Below are 21,938 nucleotides of genomic sequence, written 5' to 3'. Positions count from 1 at the left end.
TAAAAAGACACATTAAGCTAAATGAAATACTGTACTCACTTGTTATTCAGAGCACCTCCGGCATCACAGTCACATGGTCTGCAGCCGTCTATGTCATTGCTGAGCCCCCAGTGCTGAGGCTGTAAAGAAATCAGCTTGTAATAACCTGCTTTGAACAGCATGACATTTATGACAGACCTCCCAAGATGACAGATTAAACATTACACATTGGAAAGGCCGGATTTTGGCTTGATACATAAACATTACAGAATAAAAGACTGTGTAGAGGTCACTAGTAAACTGTAATCTAAGGGGTAAAACAACAGTAATATTCTTTAATAGTAAGCTATTATGTCAGATTGCTGTTTCCTTTCCAAAAATAATACAATCCAGTGTTACCTTACAGTTAATAATAACCTACCAAGCACTGGTCACAATCTCTTCCCATGACCAAGCGTTTACAGTAGCAGTTTCCTGTAACTGTGTCACAAGGACTTCCTCCAGGAATTGTACCCACAGAGTTACAGGTGCATGCTGGGTAAAACAACAGAAACAATATGAATGTGGACAATAGTACACTGGTTTGTATTACAAACACATTTGTTTGTAAGGCAGAAAGAAATTTATATCTGCAAACTTACGTTTACATCCCAGAGGGTAATCACTGAGGCCATAATGGCCTTGTTTACACTGGTCACAGCGTTCACCTTCCACATTGGGCTTGCAGCGACACTGGCCTGCGATCAGTCCAAGTGAGACATCTGTTCGTGCATCACAGATTCCTCCATTTAGAGAGCCAACACGATCACAGTCACAGGCTAGAGAGATAATTATTATTGTTAGATGAAATCATTGTCATATAATGAACAAAAGATGAAGCACTGTATGATGTATAGATTTGCAAGGAGTATTAAGGCTGTTCTTTGTGAAAAGAAATGGCCCTACTTCTTAAAATAAAAATAGTGTGGCTTAATTATTCTTTCCATCCCTGTAAATGCAGCACATAAAATGTGTTTATGCATAAAGAACCCAGGTAATTATGAACTTAAGAAGCCAAAGTCAACCTAAGATGATTTGCGCTCCTGATTAAAACATTTGTAATTGTAGTCATATCATGGTGTTAAATGTTGTGGAAAACAGTAATTAAATATGGCAAATGCCAGTCAAGTGTTTACACTCCTGGCTACATGTGTGGTCTGAGGGCCTGGCATGCACCTCAAACACTACACAAAAGGAAGTGTGAAACTTCAGACCCCACTGCATTATTGGCAGATTAGGTTTTTCGTTCTGTGGTGACTGGGAACACTTCAAAGACCAGGTGTTTCCCACAACCAGCCCTCCCCCCACTATCCCCAACCACAAACAAAGTGAGGGGTTCAAAGAGTCTGGCACACATGCCTTTTATACTACAACTAGACCAGAAAGAAAGAAGGAGAACAGATGACTGTAAAGAGGAAGTGGTGAAGTAAAGGGACAAGACAGAAAGGACACGCACACTCGCAGATGTTAGGGTCGCGAATATCCCTCTCAGGATGCTGGAAGAAGAAGGGCTTGCATTGCTCGCATTGGTGGCCCATGGTGTTGTGCTGGCAGTCTTCACACACTCCTCCACTAACGTTGCCCGAGGCCCGGTACACAGCCATGTCAAAGTGGCAAGCATTACTGTGTTGATTACAGTTGCACTCTGTAGAGGAAATTATAGATTATTTAGGTTGTCATATACAGACTGTAATACATGTAATTTAATAAAACAGTAAGAAAAAAATGTAAAGATCTGATGCATTGAACATCTTAATTACTGACATAAAATAAAGACATTATTGTACTTGTTCATTTGTTTTAGCATGTCCAATGTAAGTCTAATGCAAACTATATGGCCAAAAGTATTTGGACACCTGACCATGAGCTTGTTGGACATCCCATTGGTTATCTTTCAGCTATCTGGCCTTACTCATATAAAGAACCTTCAGCTGACAGTTATACTGGAACTGAAATGTTGTGATCCTAGAGCCTTGCATAAGTACTAAAGCAGCCGTTTAATTTATAATGTCATATTATCCGGTTCCATCTTACTTTTGCAGGCGTTGGTGTTGCGTCCCTCTGCAGGCTTCCAGGGCAGGTCATGGTAGAAATCCTGACAGCGCTCACAGTTTAGACCCATGGTGTTGTGATTACACACACAGTGGCCATGAACCTGCAGAAAACATACCAGAACAACTATAAAACACAAGCATCTAATAACATTTTACTCATGTGCAGTAAAAAGGTAAAACAGTCACAATCTTTTAGATCAACTGCATTTTTAGCAATTACAGAAACCCTGAGTAATGAATACTGATTAACCAAAAACAAACACCAGATTTAGAAGGCTTCCGCCTGTGTCTGTTTTTATTGCACATAATCACTATCTCTATGATTCACCTGTGCTGTAAAATCACATAATATCCTTTTAAATTATACGTTTAAAAACGTATATGAAAAAGCTGCCCTAAAGTACAGCAAAATCCCCAGCCAGATGGCTGCGGAAAATGTTTATACTTGATGCATCTGGTCTGCATTAACAAACTCCAGCTCTGGCAGTAGACACAAACAACCCAGAAAGCTCTCACTGTACCGTATCATTACTAGAGTAGATCTGGCAACATAACAATGAATATTAAAAATAAAGTATTAATATCTTAGTTCCAGATGGAATCTTGTTCATTTCTCTTAAAAGTTAAAATGAAGGATTTTGGCAGACAGGGAAGAAAGCATGGAGACTAAACAGGAAGTTATGTTAGACTCCTGTCCTTTTACAAACAAACTTTCAGACACATAAGCACACAGGACAAGACTGTGCTCTGCCTGTAGCATGATTTCTCACAACCCAACAATTCACATCTGTCTCAGTAAGGTACTAAACGGTGCACATTCTTTTGTTCTAATAGGAACCAAATTCCAAAGAGTGTGGCAAAATCGCCACAAACGTATTAAAGTGACTCATTTTCACAAGCAACTGATGCATACCAAAGCTAGAATTTTACTTTTTAGGAATAAAAGGCTAGACTGAGCCACTTAAATGTAATGTAACTGCTTTCTAATGCAAGTAAATGCATAAAATGTATTTTAAACATGATATTACATAAAATATTGCCATAAATGTGTGCACAACTACAAGCCCTATTTTTGAAAAAGTTGAGACATTTTTCACTGATCGGCTTCATTGTATTTTGTGAATAAAAACACATTTCTACCACTGGGACAGGCTACTAGGCTGGGACAGTGGTATCCTAGTGGTTAGAGCTGTAGGTTCAAATCCTGGCTCTGCTATGCTGCCACTGTTGGGTCCTTAAGCAAGGCCCTTAACCCTAATGGCTTTAGGGGTGACGTACAACAACCGCCCCTGAACTCTGTTCTTGAGAATAAAGAATGTTATCATACTGTACACAAGTATATGTGACAAATAAAGGCATTCCCTCTGCCCTAGATTATTATGATTATCAATATCATTTAGAATTTGATGCTTGCAACACACTTCAAAAAGCTGTGACATAAGCAAATTAAAAGTGGCTACAAAAAAAACTCTTGTACTGTAGGTCCAAACAGGTACTTTTGTTAAGACATAACTTACCATTCCATCCACCACCACTCCTCCTGCATCAACTGGTGCACACTCAGACGCGTGGCCATAGCAGAAGCAGTTACCCCTCACCACCATGTCATAGATGGCATAGTAGTACTTCTCTTTTATCTCAATACGTGAGTCCAGCAGGTTATCGCCCAGAGTGTGCAACTTAGTGAATTTTACTCGCAGGTTAGTGATCTTTAGCATATCTGCAATCAAAAAAGAGGCCATGAGTGCTAAGCAAATGTACAGTTCATACTTGTACAGTGTATGTTTTGGGAATGGTTGGTATAGCTTATATTCCTGAACACTGGTATTCTGGTATTTGATTATAAATCTAATATTTAAAACAATACGGTTGACAAGGTGTTCACCACGTTTTAATGGTCCTCGCTATATGCACACAGCACAGATATACTGATGCAAGAAAATTTTTTTACCTAGACAGCTGCCACAAAGTTGAAAGCATATCATCTATTTTATAACATTTATTTTGCACATTTTATATATAACTGATTTTGATTTTACCAACAGGTGTGGCTGAAACACATAAATTCTATAATTACAAGAACTGTCCAAATACTTTTTGTCATAAGGTGTATTTCAGTTAAGTAGTCTAAAGTATAAAATCATTATTAAATATGTGTGTATTTTCAGGGGAAGTAGAGCACTCACTTTGGATCCTAGGGCTGTAAGGATCATCAATCCTAAATGCTGGATCCAGTACTCGAAAAATGACCTAGATGAGAAAAGAATTAACATAATCAATAAATGTTTTAGAACCAGCTCATACTAATAAAGTTATTCAATACATTGCAGTTCACAACCAAGAAATAAAACTTACCTCGCCCTCAGTAGATGGCTCAATGTCAGAATAGCGAGAGTCACAAATAACATCATCCACCTTTTTCATGGGGCCCTGAGAGACTGTGGGGAAGGAAGACTCGCAGTCATAGGCAAAGGAACGATATACTTGCCAGGTCTTTCCAAAATCTGAGGAGCGCTCTATCACCATGGAAGCTGGTCGGAATGTCTAGAAAAATTTAACCACACGATTTATGATAAGTACAGAGACTATAGACAGAATTACAATAAATACGGTACAAATAAATGACAGTAGTAACAGGTTCTTACGTATGAATATAATGTACCTAATGCTGTAAACCTTAACCTTTTACCAGATCTCTTGTAAATGCACAAGCTTATTTACTTAAGTTGTGCAAAACATTAAATGTGTAACATTGTCAGGCTTACAAATTACAATGTTCTTGCAAACTGTAAGGTTTTCACTTTATTAAATGCCTTATCCTAGTCAGAGTCATGGTGGTTCTGGTCACAAAGGTGACCAAATGTGAGAATTAAACATTCAAAAACTATCTAGCTGTGAAGCACTCAAAGATAAGTTGAGGGGTTAGGGGGAAGCACTATACTGCATTGTATTTGCGGATGTACCAGGATGTAATGGCATTCATTTCAAGTCTAATTACTCCACAAAACATTATTCCATAAGACATGGGAGTCATTCGAGTACTTTTGGCGAATGTAAGACCAGCCTTTATGTTCAGTTTGGTTATTTGTGTTTTATTTTTGCCTTACTGAAACCATTTTGCCATGCATAATACCATAACCCTTCCTTCAATACCATTTTGCCAAGCATAATACCATAACCCTTCCTTCGATACCATTTTGTCTATTCCTTGATTAATAGCAGTTTCAAAAACACAAGTAAAGCCTGCAGTTTATTAGATGTTGATCTGGGTTCTTTTGTGACTTCTTGGTTGAGTCAACCATGCACTCCATGAGACATTTTTTGTTGGTCTGCCACTTCCAGCAACATTACTCAGTGGCTGTCAGTGCACTGATAAAGAGTCACAGAGACGTAAATGGCTTTGTAACCCTTTCTAGACTGTTATATGTACATAATTTCCTAATCTCTTCCAGTATGATCATAGTATGCTACTTGTTGAGACTGCCTTTATTGTACCTTAGGTTGCTAAAAAAGTTATATTTAGGTCATGTTTAGATTCAACAACACTGATAAGATTCACGCCTGGGTGTGTCTTATTTAGTTAAAGCCAATTAAGTGCAAAAAATAGAAGAATAGAAGAGGGCAAATGTACTTTGCAATTAAATTAAAACTAAAGTGACGAATTTTAACTGCAATAAAAAATAATTTTTTTTGTCAGAGACAATCTTTACGTTTGGTTAAAGTTTATTTGTTTGACACAACAAACTTAGGTCCCTGCAGGGTGCATTTCACATAAGACAGATGAGCATGTAAGGGTGTCTTCTAATTAAACAGCTGAAGTGGGCTTTTTATCAGCTACATTCCTATCTCCTCAGTCATGAGAACAGCTGGAGCTCCTCCAGACCTCCTATTGTTCTCACACTGATCTACTATCACCTCCCACCTTTCTGTTCAATCCCACCAACACCTCAGCCTGGAGCCGAGATGACGTGAACCCCCAAAACACCTCCCCCATTACAAACCTGTGATCATCTGTGATGCCCCAGCCTGTCATTAAAATTACCTTAAAGGTCATGATGAGATGAGTGAAGTGGAACTCTGCCTCTAGGTTCAGCTGGATGGTCACATTCTCCATCCCTGAGAAAGGAGAGGTTTAAAAAAAAAAATGAACCCAATAGTTAAAAAAGGGAGAAGGCAAAATAAGGCTGAGATTAAAAGGTAAACACTTTGCTAGAACATTAATGTATGTATATAGTCACTGTTTTAGAAACACATGCACAGAAGCTTAACAACTATTTCATTGTAACATCTGCAGCTTGTACAGTATGGAAAAATGCCCATATACAGTCACGGTACAGTACTACAGATAGATGTGAACATCTGTTTTTGTTGGGCGCATGCCATAACGTGTTGTATATCATAAGGCCGAACGTCTGCTTCCTGTGCTTCCCAAGCCCATTTGTCCAGCTGGATCTTGTTCACGACTGATTCTGTAAACTCCCACCTCCAGCTCTGCTCTCCTGATGCAATTCAGCCTTATATTCACAGGACTCTCTGGTTTCAGTCATATCCCTAACTTCCTCTTTTCTTCATTTCACATTCCCACTCTCCCATACAAGACAAGACCACCCTTTATCTTTTTCATTTTACTGATAATGTATGGCTATGAAAAATTTACCAGAACTTACTAAAGCTGCAACAAAACAATGCAGCTGTAATAATAAAGTAATTTTATAATTAAATAAGAATAATAAACGTTTGTTCAGAGTCCTGGTGGACATCTGCTTTCCTTAAATTAGCAGTGATTGTTATTACAGGGGGAAAGCTATTACTGCAGAGTTATAACAGTGTAGATCATCATCTTAAATAGTGAGCTATTAGGTGTTTGCTTTGAAGCTGTAACGCCTACCAATGGTCTGATTACAGGGGGGTAGCCAGCAAGTGGGAAACTGTGTTGCCTCTAACAAGCCTTTTGGCAGGATTCCTTTTCCCATGGGAACTAATGGCTTATTTCTGCAAGTCATTTTCTGCTAATGTACAAGCAATAAACTATGGAAAACTATTATTAATTATGAAGTGCCAAATTAAGTTGATTCTGATGTCTGGCAACCATATGGATATGATAGTCCAGTATATCCTGTTTTTTGCTTGCAGGCTTTTTCAATCGTTCCTTCATTGTTCCTCCAATTGTACCATTCATCTTGTTACTGGTGGTTTACTTCCTTATTTTATTTTTAATGCTTCCGGGCATAATTGTCTTGTTTTGTTCTTCACTTGTGTCCAAAATAAGTGGGCTTCAGTTTAGCTATCTGAGTTTTGAGTGAGAGGTTAAGTTTAATAAAAATATCTATTTAACAAGACCATTTTATTGTTCCCGAAATAACAACCAGAAAAAAAGAAACATGTATAATTGGCAATAAAAGGTTTAAAAAACTCACCATTTTCTGACTGCCACCAAGTCTTAAGTCTGTTAACAAACGTGGTCACTACATTTTCGATTCTGTGGCTGGTTGTATGTGCTGTCTCATTGTATGACCCCCTTGAATCACACGCAAAGCACTTCTTCTCTTCCTACACGTTAGAGAGGAAATGATGAAAAATGTGAATGCATTTTTAATGACTTCTCCATAGCTTTATTTATTGTTGTACATTGGCTGTCTACAATGAAACTGATTTCCACTTTCTCAAAGTGTGGAAATAAATGAACCATTGATTAGGAGACCACAGTGACCTTGATGTGCACACACCACAAGAAGGTTTTGTGTATTGACCCCACTCAGCCATTCACTCCTACTACCAAATACCAGAGTACTGGTATGCTTACAAAGATAATTAGTAACTGTGCTGCTCATTTTTAGCTTATGTTATTTGACTTTTCTTAAGGTAATCCTTGCAATAACTGTAAGAGACAGCTGAGCAAACAAAATGAAATAATAAGAAGTAACTTAATGTACAACATTCAGTGTGCTAAGCCTACTTTTTGCAACTGTCTGTTTATATAAGGGGGAGTTGAGGCAGCTCAGACAAATTCTTCTCCAAACAAGGAAACCCTAATAAAGTTTAGCTGGTAGTAAGCATATGTTAATGAAGCTTTAGTACAGCTAATCAAGTAATAATTAAAATAAAAAATATTACTTACTTTAACCCTATTTTAAGTAAATTTAGGACGTTCTGTAAAATAAAGAATCTTATCTTAACTATATGTTTTGGCTGTATTTTGTAAATGTAAATGGATTTTGAATTTGCAACAGGTAACAGGCTTAATTTTATTTTACCACCTCTTTATCCTAATCAGTTCTGCAGTGGGCCTGGCTTCCCCAGAATCACTGGGTGAAATGCAGTAACACACCCCAGACATAGCCAATCATTTCTGTATGTAGACACCCAACCGGCTGATAGCACCGCTGGGAATCTAAACCCTGGACCCCAGCAATAGAAGGTTAGCGTAATTTACTACTGCGCCACCCGAACGCCTGATAAAGCTTTTATTTCATAAAAAAATTTATGACATTTTTAATGCTTACATTTTAGGTTGTTGTCCTAATGAACAAAAATACATTTCATATTCAACTTCTTGAATTTTTTTTGGAAATAAACTCTAAAACAAATGTAAATGTTTATTTTCCTTCAAAAACAATGGGTTATGGGTCTTGACACTTAAAGTACTTGTATTTTTGTTTATCATTAGCCATTTAAAAAGTACTAGCCAGGAAATACTGCAGACAAACCAAAGTCCTGACCAGACTCATGCCTTAAAATAAAATGCATGATTTCTAAAGCAAATGTGGGTACATCCCAGGAAGACCCACATGAAGTGATGACTTTCAACACAAGCTTACAAGATTAAAGCCCTAAAGGACTTGAAAAGAGCTAATGGTAGTAAAAAAAAACCTTTTGAAGACTTAAATGTTTGTGACGCACACTGTTTAATCAGATTAAGACTTTGACTGTCTGAACAGCTTTCTGAAACTCAAGACTACATTCAATAGTTCCAAATCTATCTCATTAAATTTACAGCCCTAGCTAGTGTTATCTCTCTGTCTATAGGGGTACACAGCTAGACAGGCAGAATTCCTAAAAAACGAACAAAGACTATACAGACCATTGAAAGTCTGAAATAGAAGTCTCTAAGAAATCAGTCAAGCAAACTATGATAAGATTAATCCACCATCCTTAAACATTCAAGAAATTATATGTGTTCCTACATTTCTTTTAAAAAGAACTGGTGAAATTAAATAATTACAATCTAGCCTGCAACACAGCTGGATATCTTTCCAAGCTCTATAATAAACTTTATTCTGTATGTACATTCTGTAATATGCTTTTTAATCTTTTAAACAACTAAATGTATGTCTTTGAGATATTTGACTTTCTGTAATCAGATTCATTTGGCAGTAGAAGAAGACAAGACCAAAATTTTTGCCACACTGTTGAGTTTACTTAATGTAGAGATTAAGCAAACAGTTAAATTACCTGTAAGTGACTGACGATGCAGAATGGCTCAGCTTTGTCTAGGCCACATGTGGAGGTGGCAGTCAGTTGATGGGCTCGGCCGATTAGCAGATCTCCTGTAGCAGGGTAACAGCTTCCCTCAGTGCACACATCCCCCCGCTCTGGCAATTCTGCCATGGCGCAGGCCCCTAGGACTTTACCATAAAAGTTCATGTTACTTCTTTTTACATTATTTCAAATGGAAGTAGAATTTTTTTTACAAAAAACATCGAAGACCATACACTAAATTCAAAGCGGCATGTACTAATGAAATATGGTAACATTTAATATTTTCTCAAAATTAGGAATGGTTTTATAAATAAGGTAACAAATGGTGTATATTTGTATTAAAAAGTAAATCTCTTAAAAAAGAAAGTAGGTTATCATTCTACAGAACTTACTTCTATAGTTTAGTATTATACTATACAGATATTAGACTATAGTTAGATTTCCCTGACATACTATAATTCCATTTTGATAGACTTAGACCATTATAGATTTCACTTTATTAGTGAGATTCAGACATGTAGGCCTACATTTTAAGTCACGTACAATATACTATAATTAGTCTTCATTTGTTAGTTATGCCTAGATCACATTTAAAATTATACTATAGATTTAACAGCAAATAGTAGAATGTTAACACTGTCCCAACCTTAAAACATGTGTCACAAATTATATGACTATATAATTATAAAAATATATAATATATAATAAATATATATATATATATATATATATATATATATATATATATGCATGCTTTTTTTTAGTTGACTAAAAGTGTCCAGGCTGTAACTTGAAGTACTAGATGTTAAGTACTATATATATATATATATCCTACGTGATATAGGTCGAAGCTGAACAGTTTTAAAGTCTAACTTGCATTTCAAGCCCTGATTAGTTGGATTTCAATCTATAAACTGACTCACAGTGTGGAATATCGATAGTGTTAACGGTCACCAATACAGCACCGGTTACTACTGCTGTTTAAATGGTCATAAGACGCTCCTATTGTGTTAACCCACGTTAAATTAACTAACGCAACTGGAATAATGTCTAAATTGTATTTAAAACACTTTGCATTGGTATTTAATTGCATTTAGAGTGTAGATATTATACACAAAAAACTGCTTCTGTGGTAAACTCAAACTAAACTACATGTAAAGTTAGCTAACCACAAGTAAAACTAAAGAAATGAAATAAAAACAGGATAGACTTACGGAACAGGGCTGCGAGATGTAATATCATGATTATTGGGAGGATTGTTATCCGCTGTTACATGCAGAGTTACACTTTATCCAGCCTCTGTGCTCTGCTCCTCTCTAACTAAATTGAACTAGCGTATACTCTGTCTATGTAAGCTCTCTCTCCCAGCGTTTACCGCTGGCGCATGCGCACACTGCTCCCAGCTCCAGATGTTAAAGGCAACGGGAGTAGCCAGGCGTTAAACTACAGGAAAGCAAACTTTAACTTGTCCCCACCGAAACGTTCAGATGACCGTGTATCTACCATTAAGTTTATTACACATAACTCAATAGTAACGTCTCAAACTAGACGTTTGCACAGGTCCACCTCCTCTTCTCTGTGAAAACAAAGAGATCTTTGATGTCGAGGGGCCCACTTATTTCCACTCATCCTCAACATGCAACAGTGCCAGTGTTATATTGTGATTTTAAGTGTAGGCTGAGCAGACACAGCCAAAAAAAGAAGCTGGGCAGCATTCCACCACATTTGGTTTAGTTATTAATTTACTTCCAGTGACATATTTTCTCTTTCTGCTTACATGAACAGAAAAAGCTAGAACAAACACATTAAAACATTAAGACATAACATAACAGGGTAGCACATGCACCGTCATACATATATATGTGTAGTTATAGTTATTTTTCACCATCCTTATATAGTTATAGTTACAGCTGTATAGTTATTATTTACACATCTTTATTACTATTACTGTTATTACTAATATATACCTAAACTTTATTATTATTACTGTTATAATTATAATGTATACCTAACTAATCTTTATTATTACTATTATTATTATAAAACATACCCATTTTTATTCATATGCTTATTGTTTTTATTGCTATTATGTATATAGTACTATGTACCTAGATATAATTCCATATATGTAAATAGCTATAGTTATAACTATATATTTATATTAATCATAGACATATGTTTACTGATATTCTGTGTTTATTTGCACAATGCTACTATTTGCACTTCTGGTAGATGCTAACTACATTTTGTTGCCTTGTACCTGTACTGAGCAATGACAAAGTTGAAACTATCTAATCTATCTATCTATAACAGCTTTAAGTACAGCTTAAGAACAGCTTTTAATAACTGCTTTTCTCTATTCATCTTGGCAATTTGTCCTTCCCACATACTGCTGTGGCAAAAGTTTGGGGAGGGTCTTTCCCGTATCAAAAAAAAAGTCATGTTTCAACATGACTGTGCCCCACGACTCCGCCTCAAGTGAGGTTCACAGTTTGGCTTGGCAAATTTGGCATCGCCAGTGACCTGAACAGAGCCTGGACCTCAAGCATATTGAACATTTTTTAAATCCTTTATTCTGACCCAAACAGTTTGTTAATTAATAATTTTATCAATTAGCAAGTATATTGCGTAATCTCACACATGAATAATAAATAAGTCATCTGTTTTATAGTCTGTTTAAGCTTTATGGTATGTAAAATGTCTAACCCCAATTATAAGCCACCCAGGGAGGATGGGTCCCTGTTCAATCTGAGTTTTTCCTTATAATATTTAGGGAGATTTTACTTGTTACTGTTGCCCTCAGCTTGCTCATAAGAGTTTTCTACCTGGAATCTGTAAAGTTGCTTTTAGACTATCCATTGTAAAATTGTTATATAAATAAATTAGACTTGACTTAAGGGTATGAAATCTCTTGCCTTTCAATCATGTTTATTTAAAGTATGAGCTTAGTATTGTTTTTTAGGTCGCTGAACCCAGAAGAGCTATTAAATAGTCCTGTGAATTTGTCCATTACTAACTCCAAAATTGCCAACATATAAAACCACCCAATATTATCAATAACAACATTAAGTCATTTGAACTAAGACTAAGATAAACTGGGCTAAAAGAACTTCTTTCATTTTGCAAATTAAAGTCACAGGGAATGGTCATCTTGTCAACATCTGATACGAACAAAAGATAAAGCTGGTTCTCAGCTAAAGACAACTGAATAATCATTTCAATCTCATTAGGCATCCAATTCAAACCTGTTGGTTTAATCTTATTACACAGTCAGTCTGGATGTTACAGGAAATAACACTGTTAAGCTGAAGCCAGTATTGGACAGAAGTATAAGGTTTCTACTAAAAAAAAATATATATATATTTATACTTACTGATCGTATGATATTACAAAATAGAAAACATACAAAAATGATATGGAACACTGATTAATTAATGAATCTTAATTTTATTTGGGTAGTAATTACAAATACCTTTATAATCAGTTCTTATGCAGATAGAAACTAAAAATGTAATTAATTGATTAGTCCAGTCTTGGCAAGGTGGATTTTAAGGTGGGTTAAAGTCTGATGACCATATAATTACATGACTGGACCAACGTTGGCCGAACAAAGACAATTAATTTGGTGCAACATTAGTTTGTAGGGGATGAGTTAGTGGTATTCAAATTCTTTAAAAAAAGACCCCTCTTCTAATACACAGGGTAAATTTATAGACAAGCTCAGGAATGTCCTCTAACCCTTCTTGCCCATGCCCAAAATCAATACCACATAAACAATAGAATACAAGCACATTAGGCACAACAAATAGAATATTTAAATTCACACAAAAGATTTTAACATTTCTACTGACAATAAGGTAAAATACATACTGCTTTTGTACCACCATACTTTAAATTCCACTGATCTTAAGTAGCTTATCTAAAGAAAAATCAGGACAGCACACCCAGCATTGTCTCTGCTTGGGACTTAAGAGACATCTGCAGACTAGGTAGTGCATACCAAATAGTATGCCACGCTTTCACTAATGTTTTTCCACAAATCTTCTGCCTCTGTCATCAAGCTCTCCAGTTCTATCATTTTGTCATTTTTGCTTTCTATAGAATCTTGAATTCTTTTCTCCAAATCTAAAAACAATTAAAGAAAAAACATTTACATTTTAGTATATGTTATTATCATCATCACTTTTCTTTATTCAGTGCATTTCCAAGGAATTGCTTAAGGAAATGATTGATTTACAATAAAAACAAATGAAATCACATTAAACAGTACACAACAAAACGACAAAATGACATTACATGTATATCATTTAAATACAGACGGAGCAATGTAAAATGTCGTTATCAGAGATTTGACTGAAGAAAAAGGGAAGACATCATGGATATACTTGGGAAAATTATTTTATAAATTGGGAGCTATCATACTAAAAATCTTACCACCCATAGTGGTCAACATAAACCTTGGAACATCAAAAAGACCTATAGTTTGTGATCTTAAGATCCTACAAGATGATATAATATATATATAATACATTATTTTTTTTCAAAATGTCTCCCCTAATCTAGTCGTGTCCAATTACCCTGATTGTGTCCTCTATACTGATTCAACCCTTCACCGCTGACTGAGGACACCTCTTAACTAACATACGCCCCCTCCGGCACGTACAGTCAGTACAGACTGCATTTTTCACCTGCACGAGTCGAGTTCATACACCGACGGGCACTGTGTACGGACCACACCCCCATCAGCATTATTCCTCAGCCCTGTGCAGGCGCCATCAGTCAGCCAGCAGGGGCCGCAGTTGCACCAGTTATGAGGACCCATGATACGACTTTTTACCTCTAACCCTGAACAACAGCCAATCATTGTTCATGCGTTGAGTGATGGAAGTGAGCAAAGCAGCTAGGGCTCAAAGGTACAACACACAGCATGCAAATGTGCTAATTGTTTTGTGTTGTTTTTCTTGAGTGTTTGTTGCCAAAAAGCTCATCTTTCTTTCTCTATTTTACTATTGAACATGGTTTCATTCAAAGAGGTAGTAGAAGTAGCATACACCAGGTGCTTACATTTGTGGTTAGATTATAGAAGTGTTTGCATGGAGGTGGCATCTGGTGGTAGGTTTGGACACTAATAATTTTGTTAAGTTTCTATGGTCTTAAGTTTCTACGGTGGACTTTTAATAGCATTTAGTACTATATCCCAGATGATGCATGTTACAATGTTTGTTTATTAGGATTTGAACATCATGGTTACATTCATGACTGGACAGGTAGTTACAGGTTACACATAATTCATAAATTCAAGTTCAGTGTCAAACACCAGCATGGGCAATTTTGGATCTCCAATTCACCTCACTTACATGTCTTTTGGCTGTGGGAGAAAACCGGAGCACTCAGAACAAACCCACATAGACACAGGGAGAACATGCAAACTCCATACAGAAAGGACTCGGACCACTCCACCTGGGAATCAAACCCAGGACCTTCTTGCTGTGAAGCGACAGTACTACTGTCAGGTCCAATCATGCTACATTACTGAATATGAGACAGTCATACCTTCAATTAGCTTCTTTTTATTTTCAACATCTTTAGCCATATCTTCAGCCTCTTTTGTAATGTTCATTAGACGCTCTTTAATATCTTCACTTACATCCTGGGTATTGTTTTTCAGTTTTTTTAACTGCTCTTCTACTTCTTTAAGATTCTGAATAGAAAACAATGCAGGTTGAAAGCAGAGCATGTATTGAGTTAGAGTACCCGGCCAAAGCAATTGGCTGGTGCTTCTTACCTTTTTGGCATCTGTAGCATTGACTAAAGCTGCACCAGCAGCTTTTTTAGCATCCAAAGCCTGAGCTCTGTTCATTTCTGTTTTATCTTTTAGAGCCTCAATTTCCTCCTGCAGCTTTTTGGCTGGAGTTGGGCTCAGGTTTTCTTCAGCATTTGCTAGTTTAGGTAGGCTCTGTTGGAGAAAAGCAGAAAACTATAATCAAAGAAAACAACATAAAATATTAAAAATGTAGCATGGATAAAATATTAACCTCGTCTATTAAATCTTTAGCAGCATCTATGTTGTTTTCAGTCTGATCCAGATTTGGCTTAATTTTGTCATGTAGCTTGGTAGTATCCTTCAGGATTTTCTCTATATCACTGACATCAATATCCTTGGTTTTGTCCCTGAAACATAACAGGCGTAATAATTATTTGGTATTTTTGTGAGAACACGATAATATTTTTGGTGGTTTCATGAATGAATGAGGAAAAACTCACAAGATTTCATTAGCCTTATCTTTCAAGTCTTTGGCTAATTTGGCTTGGTCCTCCAACTTTTTCAGGTCCTCATTAAATTGTGTGAAGTTGCCCATTTTTCTCTGGATTTCCTCTATCATTTTTTTAATCTCATCTGGGGACTTGGGAAGCTTGATAGCCAATACAGCAGAGGCTACCTTGTTAATGTCCTCTGGGTCCAGTGCGTCTTCTATAGCAAGAAAATAATAGCCATATAACTGTAAATAAACATCCAGATCAGTGTCAAAGTTGGTTTGACCCAGGAGTTGAGAAAAGCTTAAGAGCCCAAAAGTGGCAGAGCTAGGATTAGAACCCACAACTTTTCAAATGATAGCCCAAAGCTCTAACCATCTAACTTTAAGAAATTTGACAGGGATTTTTACAGAAGCCTTTATGGATATTTAACAGGTCTGACCCACTGTGACATGAACAAGGAGTGTGTGGTATCTGGCAGGGATGGACTGGCCATCGGGAGAGTGGGGAGTTTTCCCGGTGGGCCGCTCTGTATGTGGGCCGCTGAGAGAGTGAAAAATAAATTCTGTTTTAAATATTCCTGAATAATAATCCTGAAGTGTGCATTGGACCACCACAGTATCCTCACTGCATGTACATTGGCCAATCACAGAAATGTCCCTTCCCCAGGATAAACCATAATAAAAAAATACATATTATACAACAGATAGTTTGGCTCCAAAAATCTGATTGGCTGAGCCGCGTTCGAATCCGTTGTAAAATCCCCAATACGCACACCTATGACCACCTCACATTATTTCATATTAATACGCAGAAACTTTCTGATGCAGGGAAATGATGGCTGTAACTGGCCACCGAAGTGAATTTTCACTGCACTCGTACTGGCACCCTAACTTCAGAGAGCTGCAAGCAGATGCAGATAAGTGCAGGAAACTGGACAACCTGTTTGGCAGTGAGGAACTACAGCACAGCCAAAGAGCAGAAAAGGTGTAGTTAGAGTTCAGCGCCTATGCTTCGTTAGTAACGCAGTTCAAGAAGAGACTGTGGGCCCATCTTAAATGTCGCCTATGCCCTACTTAGGGTAAATCCTAACAGTACAAAACATTTCTTTTAACAGTCACTAAATGATTAATAAGTACTTATCTAAGCTACTGTTGGATACCAGGGGCTTTAAACCAGCCGTTTTAAGAACTGTTTTTGTGAAAGTTGTATTATGTCCTGTCCAACATAGTGCACTACATAGGGCGGTGGATATAATTTGAGATGGTATCATTAGTCTCTGCTCCTCATAAAAAGTAAACACTATCTTGTCCTCTATAATACAGAAAGGAAAATGCAGTTGTTCAGGAATTTTTTTAGAGTGATTATGTGCATAGCTCACATGGTTAATTTCCCTTGTCAACATATTAAAGTATTTACACATGCAATCTATTTCTTCGCTCATCGGAGCAATGCGCTAATTTGGAACAAACGTGAATCACGTGTGAATAAAAGTGCGAAAAAAAGCATATTTACCAGTGTTAAATGTTTAAAGACTGATTTTAATTCTTGCGGTTTAATGAGACAGGATGGGGAAATCCAATAGAACCATTTAAGAAATTGTAAACTTTAGGAAATATTGTAGAATTTGTAGTTGTGGGTGATAGATGGATAGAACTATCAATCCCAAAGGAAAGTGTTGGAAAAATAATATATATATATATATATATATATATACAGGGCTCTCAAGTCTCACGCATTGAGCGTGAGACACACGCATTTCAACAAGCTAACACACCACACATGGCATTTCTCACGCTAAGAAATGATTAACTTCGCCGCACAGAAAATACTACAAACGATTGAAAGGCAGACTAGCCTAGGGGTGCATCTGGATGACAAACTGGACTGGTCAGCTAACACAGACATCCTGTACAGGAAAGGACAGAGCCGGCTCTACTTCCTAAGAAGGCTGAGGTCCTTTAACATTTGCAGGAAACTTCTCCACATGTTTTATCAGTCTGTGGTCGCCAGTGTCCTTTTCTATGCTGTGCTGTGCTGGGGTGGCAGTATTAAGAAGAAGGACGAAGCACGGCTGGACAAACTGATCATCCGTGCTGGGGCAGTGGTCGGCATTGAACTGGAATCTCTGGTGACTGTGGCTGAAAGAAGGACACTAAGCAAACTTCACTCCATCATGGACAATGTGAACCACCCCCTGCACACTGTTGTTGTAAATCAGAGGAGTATGTTCAGTGACAGACTGCTGATTTCTGGCTCTCACAGACCTGTAACTTCTTCTTTAAGAAGCTCTTCTGTCCTCCACTCGTTACCTGTATTAATGGCACCTGTTTGACCTCGTTATCTGTATAAAAGACACCTGTCCACAGCCTCAAACAGTCAGACTCCAAACTCAACCATGGCCAAGACCAAAGAGCTGTCGAAGGACACCAGGAAGAAAATTGTAGACCTGCACCAGGCTGGGAAGAGTGAATCTACAATAGGCAAGCAGGTTGGTGTGAATAAATCAACTGTGGGAGCAATTGTAAGAAAATGGAAGACATACAAGAACATTGATAATCTCCCTTGGGGTCAAGATCTCATCCCGTGAGGTCAAAATGATCATGAGAACGGTGAGCAAAAATCCCAGAACTACACGGAGGGACCTGATGAATGACCTGCAGAGAGCTGGGACCAAAGTAACAAAGACTACCATCAGTAACACACTACGCGGAGAGGGACTCAAATCCTGCAGTGCCAGGCGTGTCCCCCTGCTTAAGCCAGTACATGTCCAGGCCCGTCTGAAGTTTGCCAGAGAGCATATGGATGATCCAGAAGAGGATTGGGAGAATATCATGTGGTCAGATGAAACCAAAATGGAACTTTTTGGTAAAAACTCAACTCGTCGTGTTTGGAGGAAGAAGAATGCTGAGTAAACACCATACCTACTGTGAGCATGGGGGTGGAAACATCATGCTTTGGGGCTGTTTTTCTGCAAAGGGGACGACTGATCCGTGTTAAGGGAAGAATGAACGAGGCCATGTATCATGAGATTTTAAGCCAAAACCTCCTTCCATCAGTGAGAGCATTGAAGATGGAACGTGGCTGGGTCTTCCAGCATGACAATGATCCCAAACACACCGCTCAGGCAACGAAGGAGTGGCTCCGTAAAAAGCATTTCAAGGTCCTGGAGTGGCCTAGCCAGTCTCCAGACCTCAACCCCATAGAAAATTTGTGGAGTCCTTGTTGCCCAGCAACAGCCCCAAAACATCACTGCTCTAGAGGAGATCTGCATGGAGGAATGGGCCAAAATACCAGCTACAGTGTGTGCAAACCTGGTGAAGACTTACAGGAAACGTTTGACCTCTGTCATTGCCAACAAAGGTTATGTTATAAAGTATTGAGTTGAACTTTTGTTATTGACCAAATACTTATTTTCCACCATCATTTACAAATAAATTCTTTAAAAATCCTACAATGTGATTTCCTCATTTTTTGTCTCTCATAGTTGAAGTTTACCTATGATGAAAATTACAGACCTCTCTCATCTTTCTAAGTAGGAGAACTTGCACAATCAGTGGCTGACTAAATACTTTTTGGCCCCACTGTATATACATGTATATGTGTACTTAAGTATATATTTATTTAAGTATATTGTTGTCATTTTTTTTTTAGTGTGTATTTGATTTGATTTGATGTACAGTGCTACTGGGACTCTAATTTCCTTCGGGATCAATAAAGTATCTATCTATCTATCTATCTATCTATCTATCTATCTATCTATCTATCTATCCATCCATCCATCCATCCATCCATCCATCCATCCATCCATCCATCCATCCATCCATCCATCCATCCATCCATCCATCCATCCACCTATCTATCTACTGGTTCAAAATTGTCATTTGTCAAATTTCTCAGCCAATCAGAAAATAGAATTTCTTGTTGCTGGGTGAGGAGTTCCTGGACTACCAGTTGATGGACATCCCTATGCCCCAAGACCCAGCCATGTTTGACATTGAGGCTTTCTGGGGGAATATGACCTCACTGAAGAATAGGGTAAGAAATATTCAGCACACACCCATTGACATGAGCAACTTAATAACTGCAAAAAATATGTAGGAGTGTAATTAGGCTTCCTTGGTTAATTTTTTTCAAAGGTGACTGGTATGAGCAGATTTCCGAGGCTGTCTACGATTGCCAAACTGGTTTTAGTTCTGCCACACTCAAATGCAGATGCAGAGAGGGTTTTTTCCATGGTGGGGCTTAATAAAACCAAAACCAGAACTCTGTCATCCATCATGATCGTGAAAATGGCTGCCATTGGCTGCCATTGGACCACAGTGCTTTAAATGGGAGCCCCCAATATCGGTCATCAAGTCATCAAAATCTGCCACAAACACATACAACACACAACATCACTCATAAACACAAACACACACAGAGGGACAGAATAACCACCACTGTTCAAGGGGCCCATTTGTTTTTCTTTATTTAATTTGTCTGGTTTTTTTTGTTTGTCTAGAAAGGCATAGCTAAAAATTTTTTTTAATATTACAGAATTTAGTGTAAAGTGAAGAGACAATGACCACTGCTGTTCAAGGGGCCCATTTGAGGCAAATTGTGTTTATGCTGATAGGACACTGGGAGGGACCGCACACCTGCAAAATCCCCCCCCTCCCCCCCAAATCTCACTCCAAGCCCTGATGATATATATATATATATATACAGTGTATCACAAAAGTGAGTACACCCCTCACATTTCTGCAGATATTTAAGTATATCTTTTCATGGGACAACACTGACAAAATGACACTTTGACACAATGAAAAGTAGTCTGTGTGCAGCTTATATAACAGTGTAAATTTATTCTTCCCTCAAAATAACTCAATATACAGCCATTAATGTCTAAACCACCGGCAACAAAAGTGAGTACACCCCTAAGAGACTACACCCCTAAATGTCCAAATTGAGCACTGCTTGTCATTTTCCCTCCAAAATGTCATGTGATTTGTTAGTGTTACTAGGTCTCAGGTGTGCATAGGGAGCAGGTGTGTTCAATTTAGTAGTACAGCTCTCACACTCTCTCATACTGGTCACTGAAAGTTCCAACATGGCACCTCATTGCAAATAACTCTCTGAGGATCTTAAAAGACGAATTGTTGCGCTACATGAAGATGGCCAAGACTACAAGAAGATTGCCAACACCCTGAAACTGAGCTGCAGCACAGTGGCCAAGATCATCCAGCGTTTTAAAAGAGCAGGATCCACTCAGAACAGACCTTGCGTTGGTTGTCCAAAGAAGCTGAGTGCACATGCTCAGCGTCACATCCAACTGCTGTCTTTGAAAGATAGGCGCAGGAGTGCTGTCAGCATTGCTGCAGAGATTGAAAAGGTGGGGGGTCAGCCTGTCAGTGCTCAGACCATACGCCGCACACTACATCAAATTGGTCTGCATGGCTGTCACCCCAGAAGGAAGCCTCTTCTGAAGTCTCTACACAAGAAAGCCCACAAACAGTTTGCTGAAGACATGTCAACAAAGGACATGGATTACTGGAACCATGTCCTATGGTCTGATGAGACCAAGATTAATTTGTTTGGTTCAGATGGTCTCAAGCATGTGTGGCGGCAATCAGGTGAGGAGTACAAAGATAAGTGTGTCATGCCTACAGTCAAGCATGGTGGTGGGAATGCCATGGTCTGGGGCTGCATAAGTGCAGCAGGTGTTGGGGAGTTACATTTCATTGAGGGACACATGAACTCCAATATGTACTGTGAAATACTGAAGCAGAGCATGATCCCCTCCCTCCGGAAACTGGGTCGCAGGGCAGTGTTCCAGCATGATAATGACCCCAAACACACCTCTAAGACGACCACTGCTTTATTGAAGAGGCTGAGGGTAAAGGTGATGGACTGGCCAAGCATGTCTCCAGACCTAAACCCAATAGAACATCTTTGGGGCATCCTCAAGCGGAAGGTGGAGGAGCACAAAGTCTCGAATATCCGCCAGCTCCGTGATGTCGTCATGGAGGAGTGGAAAAGCATTCCAGTGGCAACCTGTGAAGCTCTGGTAAACTCCATGCCCAGGAGAGTTAAGGCAGTTCTGGGAAATAATGGTGGCCACACAAAATATTGACACTTCAGGAACTTTCA

At 38.2% G+C, this 21,938-nt stretch overlaps 2 protein-coding genes across 2 annotated transcripts in view; both read right to left on the bottom strand.

The window, feature by feature from the left end:
* lamb1a (laminin, beta 1a) overlaps positions 1-10,844 on the bottom strand; it is a 33,032-nt gene extending 22,188 nt beyond the window's left edge. The window contains exons 1-12 of the mRNA XM_062992258.1: positions 10,766-10,844; positions 9,525-9,697; positions 7,490-7,622; positions 6,115-6,188; positions 4,428-4,616; positions 4,259-4,322; positions 3,590-3,792; positions 2,053-2,173; positions 1,475-1,663; positions 621-797; positions 401-513; positions 40-119 (exon numbers count right to left, since the gene is read on the bottom strand). Of these exons, the coding sequence (XP_062848328.1) occupies positions 40-119; positions 401-513; positions 621-797; positions 1,475-1,663; positions 2,053-2,173; positions 3,590-3,792; positions 4,259-4,322; positions 4,428-4,616; positions 6,115-6,188; positions 7,490-7,622; positions 9,525-9,697; positions 10,766-10,793 (1,544 nt within the window). The 5' untranslated portion in view covers positions 10,794-10,844. The remainder of the gene's footprint in view (positions 1-39; positions 120-400; positions 514-620; positions 798-1,474; positions 1,664-2,052; positions 2,174-3,589; positions 3,793-4,258; positions 4,323-4,427; positions 4,617-6,114; positions 6,189-7,489; positions 7,623-9,524; positions 9,698-10,765) is intronic.
* A 2,692-nt stretch (positions 10,845-13,536) lies between these two features.
* LOC134319372 (laminin subunit beta-4-like) overlaps positions 13,537-21,938 on the bottom strand; it is a 40,623-nt gene continuing 32,221 nt past the window's right edge. Inside the window, exons 30-34 of the mRNA XM_063000548.1 lie at positions 15,816-16,023; positions 15,587-15,722; positions 15,337-15,507; positions 15,105-15,252; positions 13,537-13,676 (exon numbers count right to left, since the gene is read on the bottom strand). Coding sequence (XP_062856618.1) covers positions 13,537-13,676; positions 15,105-15,252; positions 15,337-15,507; positions 15,587-15,722; positions 15,816-16,023 — 803 coding nt within the window. The remainder of the gene's footprint in view (positions 13,677-15,104; positions 15,253-15,336; positions 15,508-15,586; positions 15,723-15,815; positions 16,024-21,938) is intronic.

Source organism: Trichomycterus rosablanca, chromosome 1, assembly GCF_030014385.1.
Source record: "Trichomycterus rosablanca isolate fTriRos1 chromosome 1, fTriRos1.hap1, whole genome shotgun sequence".
Lineage (NCBI taxonomy): Eukaryota > Metazoa > Chordata > Actinopteri > Siluriformes > Trichomycteridae > Trichomycterus > Trichomycterus rosablanca.
This window is presented reverse-complemented; position numbering and strand designations above follow the sequence as displayed.